This window comes from Impatiens glandulifera, chromosome 1 (genome assembly GCF_907164915.1).
Source record: "Impatiens glandulifera chromosome 1, dImpGla2.1, whole genome shotgun sequence".
NCBI lineage: Eukaryota > Viridiplantae > Streptophyta > Magnoliopsida > Ericales > Balsaminaceae > Impatiens > Impatiens glandulifera.
Genome location: NC_061862.1, coordinates 43,306,873 through 43,311,824, shown reverse-complemented (window position 1 = coordinate 43,311,824; position 4,952 = coordinate 43,306,873). Strand labels below are relative to the sequence as shown.

The window sequence follows — 4,952 nt, the reverse complement described above, 5'->3', positions numbered from 1 at the left end:
GAGTTTCAACACAATCGTATCGTGTCGATGTCCGTTTTCATGTATGTGATGTTGTGTCTTGTTTTGAAACACTCATATTATTATTATTATTTATTTATATATATATTAAATTATGTTAGTAAAAATTATAAAATAGGATTATAAATAGAATATATGTTACATTTTAAATAAATAGGCTAACCAACTTTAAAATTTAAATTTGCTTAATTATTTTTAAATGGAATTAAACATAATATAGTAAATAAATAAATAAAAAGTAAATCATTGTTCTTGAGAGGGACCATGTCAATAAGAGTAGTACAAGTAGTACACAATGAGTAAAATGGTATTTGCATTTATAAGTTGAATTTATTATAACATCCAATTTTAGGATTTAGATGCTTCTTTTACACCTACTTTTATTTATTTCAGCAACTAATTGTTTTTAAAAAATATTTAAATTTATATTACTAGAATTATTGTTTTTCAATAAACTTTCCACACATCAACTGTTCACATCTTAGAAATGAGTAAATAGTTTTGAAGAATATTAAAAAATACACCATAATTAAAACAGGAATATGAAACAATTTGTTGAACCCAACTTAAAATTTATAAATTTTCTTTTCTTTTTTTTTTTTTATAGAAGGGGACATCGATGCTTTTAAAATAAAATTATTTACTCCTTTTTTATTTATATATATTTAGTTAAGCTTTGTTTTTGTAGTATTTTGTTTTTGTTATATTTAAAAAATGTAACTCATAAATAATATATTTTATTTGTTTGTTCACAATTTTTTTTCTTTATTAATAAAAGGTTATATCTTTTTTTTTAAATATTAATTTCTTGTAACATTATAACAAAAAGTAATAATAATAAAACCAAAAAGTTTTTTAATACAAACATTTTACCACTAGAAAGTTCTTTTAATGTATTTTTCTTTTCAGATTTATCTAATTTTTTATTACATTATAATATTTTAATCATTAAAGGACTATTTTTTTAATTAAAATATATTTTTTATTAATAAAATAACATTTTAATGGTTAAACCAATTAAAAATTCAAAAACATTTTTTTATCAAATTAAATTTGCTTGAGCAAAATCTTAAAAAAAACAAGATCAAACAAGCTCTAACCTACCAAGTAAAGAGGATTGTTATATTAACAAATTCAAACAATATCTATACAGTTATAGAACATCATTTCAATGGTAGGCATTTTATTTGGTCAAATTATCCATTAAAGTTATCAAAATTTGTTTTTATCACATTTATTATTATTTTATAACATTAATGGAAGGATTACAATGAAAAATCAATAGAACTATTAAGTATACAAATTGACTTGAATTTGGCCTACAAACATTAAATTGTTGATCATAAAGATAGAATTTAACAATAACATTTTCTCAATTTTGGTCATGTAACCATCATCCAATGAAAGTTACAAAAATTTCCTAACAAAGTGCTAACCAAATATAATTCCGAGATGAAAGGAAAATCTTTTTATTTTGATAACCTACGTCATTCTCTCTCATTCATTTTTCAAATTCTCTTTCACTAATATTTTTTTTTTATTGTTCATTAATATTAAATAAAAAATGAAAAAAAAGTGGAGCCAAGCCAAAGCCAAGAAGCTGTCCAAAGCCAAATACTTGAAATGGCTTGATGAAGGACAATAATAATTAATGCAAAGAAAGTTACACTTAGACCCCATAAATAAAGGGGCAAAAACCGATGGAAGAAAGATTACTAGTTTCTCTCTCTTTCAGCCTTCACTTTTCTCTTAACAATCTCTCATTCTCTGAAATAGATGAAGCATAGATAGATAGATATATGTGCTGGTCTTTAATGTCCAACAACCTCCATTGGTGTCACCCTCCTCACCTTCTTCTTAAAACACTCACTTTCACTCAATTGACTATGCTAGCTGTTGCTCTCTGCGCCATTGGGTTTTGTCACATTTAACCCTCCATTCTTGTTCTTATGTGTTTCACAGATAAGAATGTCATCTTCTTCTTGCTTGGGAGATTGAGTATTTCATCTACATTTTCAATCTTAAGTCAAGTTTGTTGCTTTTAGCTCACAGATCTCTCTTCCCACTCGTCACCCACCTTTCTGTTCTTCTTCCCCTTTTTCCATTGTTGTCCTTCTGCAATTGAAAGAGGATACCATCATGAGTAAAGAAGAGTTCTTGAAAGCTCAGGTACTCTAATTTCCTTTTTTTCATTCATTACGTAATCTGTTTTTACACGTCTCTCTAAATGCTTTGCGTGTTTTGATTGCTCTGCTTTCTTTCCTCTTTCTGTCAATGCAGACCTGTGTTCTAAAAGTGAATATACATTGTGATGGGTGCAAGGACAAAGTGAAGAAGATCTTACAGAAGATTGATGGTAAGTAACTCCCTTTATTTTCTTTCTAATTACTAATAATGTCATCAGATTTATGCATCATTAGATTTGTGTTATTCAGCTGCCTTTAGTGATTCATTTGATTGAGTGTGTGTGTGTGTTTGTGGGTGGGTGTGGTCTGTTTAGGGGTTTATACAACCAAGATAGATGCAGAACAAGGTAAAGTGACGGTTTCAGGGAATGTAGAGGCTGCAACACTAATCAAGAAGCTAGCCAAGAATGGAAAACATGCTGAAATATGGGGGGGAGCCACAAAGCCAGCCAACAACAATCTCAATAACCAGTTAAAAAATGTCCAAATTGAACAAGCAAAATCTGGAAATGTTAACAAAGGAGGACAGAAAGGAAGTAATCAGCCAAAAGGAGGAGCTCAGCAACAGCAGAAACAGCAAGGTCTGAATCCACAGCAGCCATTGCAACAGAAACAGCAAGGAATGATGAATATGAATCCACAGTTGTTGCAACAGATGAAAGGATTCCAAGATCTTAGCAAGTTGCCTCCCCAAGCAAAGGATCTTGGTAAGATGGGTTTGCCTAATAATCCTAATCAGATCAAGAAAACTGTGAAGTTTAAGCTCCCTGAGGAGGATGAATTGAGTGATGAGTTTGATGAAGATGAATTTGATGATGAGGATGATTATGATGATGATGAATTGGATGATGATACTGCTTATCCGCCATCTCAACAACAGGTCCCCAACAAAGGGAAACCTAATTTCATGGGTAATGGTCAGGGAGGAGGAAAGCAGCAGCAAATGGGTAACATGATGATGAATGTTCAGAACAAAGGCGGTGGTGGAGGTGGTAATAATGGCGGAAATGCTAAGAAAGGCGCCGGTGGTGGCGGAGGAGGGAACGCTCCCGTTCAGATGAATGGTGGAAAGAAAGATGGTGGTGGTGGGAATGGTAACAAGAATCAGAATCAAGGTGGTGGTGGAGGCAAGAATGGTGGTTGTGGCGGCGGCGGATCATTTGATGGTAAAAATGGTAATAATAACATAAATGGCAATGGGTTTACCAAATTGAGCAATGGGTTTCCTCCAAACATCAGTTCTGTTGGTGGTGGTGGCGGAATGGGTCAAATGAGTCAGATGGGTCACATGGGTGGTGGTGGAATGCCAATTTCCGGCGCCGCCCACGGCCTCCCGGCCATGGCAGCAGGTCCTCCTGGTGGATATTTTGCTGGAAGCGGAGTAGATGGTTCTTCGATGGGTGGTGGTGGTGGTGGAAATCAATACTATCAACAGCAGCAGCAGCAGCAGATGGCGGCGATGATGATGAACCAACAAAGAGCAAATGGGAACGAGAGGTTTCAACCGATGATGTACGCTCGGGCGCCGCCGGCTGTGAACTATATGCCGATGATGTACCCTTACCCTTCTTCTTACCCACCATACCCACCGCCACCGGATCCCTACACGCACGCCTTTAGTGATGAAAACACCTCCAGTTGCACTCTCATGTGATGAATGTGCCTGCCTGCCTGCCTTCCTTAAATTAATAATAAATAATAATAATAATAGCTCTCTGTTATTTATTTTTATTTACAAAATCACAGGATGATATGGGTTAAGATCTCTCTCTCAATATTATTATTATTATCTCTTTGATATTATTGTGTTAATATTTTTTGCGATTATAAACTAAATATGAAATTATGACTAAAATATAAATCATGTTTTAAAATGGGACAGGCAAGCCTAATTACTTAAAAGTCCCATGTTATAACTAATGGATTAATAAAATGGGCAATTTTTTCATTACCTAATTACTTATTATATATACCTTAACTAATTCTTCAATAAAAAAAATAAAATATGAATTAATAATGTTTTTCTTTTATTAAGAATATATTAAGCCTAGAAAAATTTAGTTTGTAATAGTTTGAAACAAATAAATTATACAATACACAAATAATTGAAATTTTTTCTCTTTGCTTGGTTAATGACTTTCTTTTTGATCTCTTTCCATTTTGGAGGCAGGCTAACCATTTTCATTCTTCTGGAAAACTTCTTCCATAGCTTCTATGTGTAAGGATTGTTGGAATTTAGACTATATAGATTATTTCCATTATATCAATGAAAATGAGAATGAGTGAGTCCCAAGAATAAAATCGAGTTAGTGGATTTGTCCACATTGGAAAAATAGCAAAATATAGCATTTTTCTATTAATCCAAGTGGGGTTTAATTTATTTGCATAATGTATTTTATTGCATAAAAATAAATAATATATTTGGATTAAATATTAATTGAATGAGTAAGTTAAATGGGTATTAATATCATTGTACAAATGAGAAATTTCAATGCAATGATAAATGCATACGTTTGAAACCTTTCATATGCAATTGATGAAAATGCAATTGATTGCATTAATTGATTTTATTCTTACGTTAAAAAATTAGTCATTATGTTGATTGACTAATTTATCTTTATATATCTCAATTGATCACACGTTGAAAATGCAATTGATTGCATTAATTGATTTTATTCTTACGTTAAAAAATTAGTCATTATGTTGATTGACTAATTTATCTTTATATATCTCAATTGATCACACGTT

At 31.6% G+C, this 4,952-nt stretch overlaps 1 protein-coding gene across 1 annotated transcript; it reads left to right on the top strand.

The window, feature by feature from the left end:
* Positions 1–1,711: 1,711 nt before the first annotated feature.
* LOC124922714 (heavy metal-associated isoprenylated plant protein 32-like) lies at positions 1,712–4,002 on the top strand. Its single transcript, XM_047463431.1, has 3 exons — positions 1,712–2,187; positions 2,299–2,374; positions 2,519–4,002. Exons 1-3 carry the CDS (start codon positions 2,158–2,160, stop codon positions 3,856–3,858), a joined length of 1,446 nt encoding a protein of 481 aa, XP_047319387.1. The 5' UTR covers positions 1,712–2,157; the 3' UTR covers positions 3,859–4,002.
* Positions 4,003–4,952: the final 950 nt, after the last annotated feature.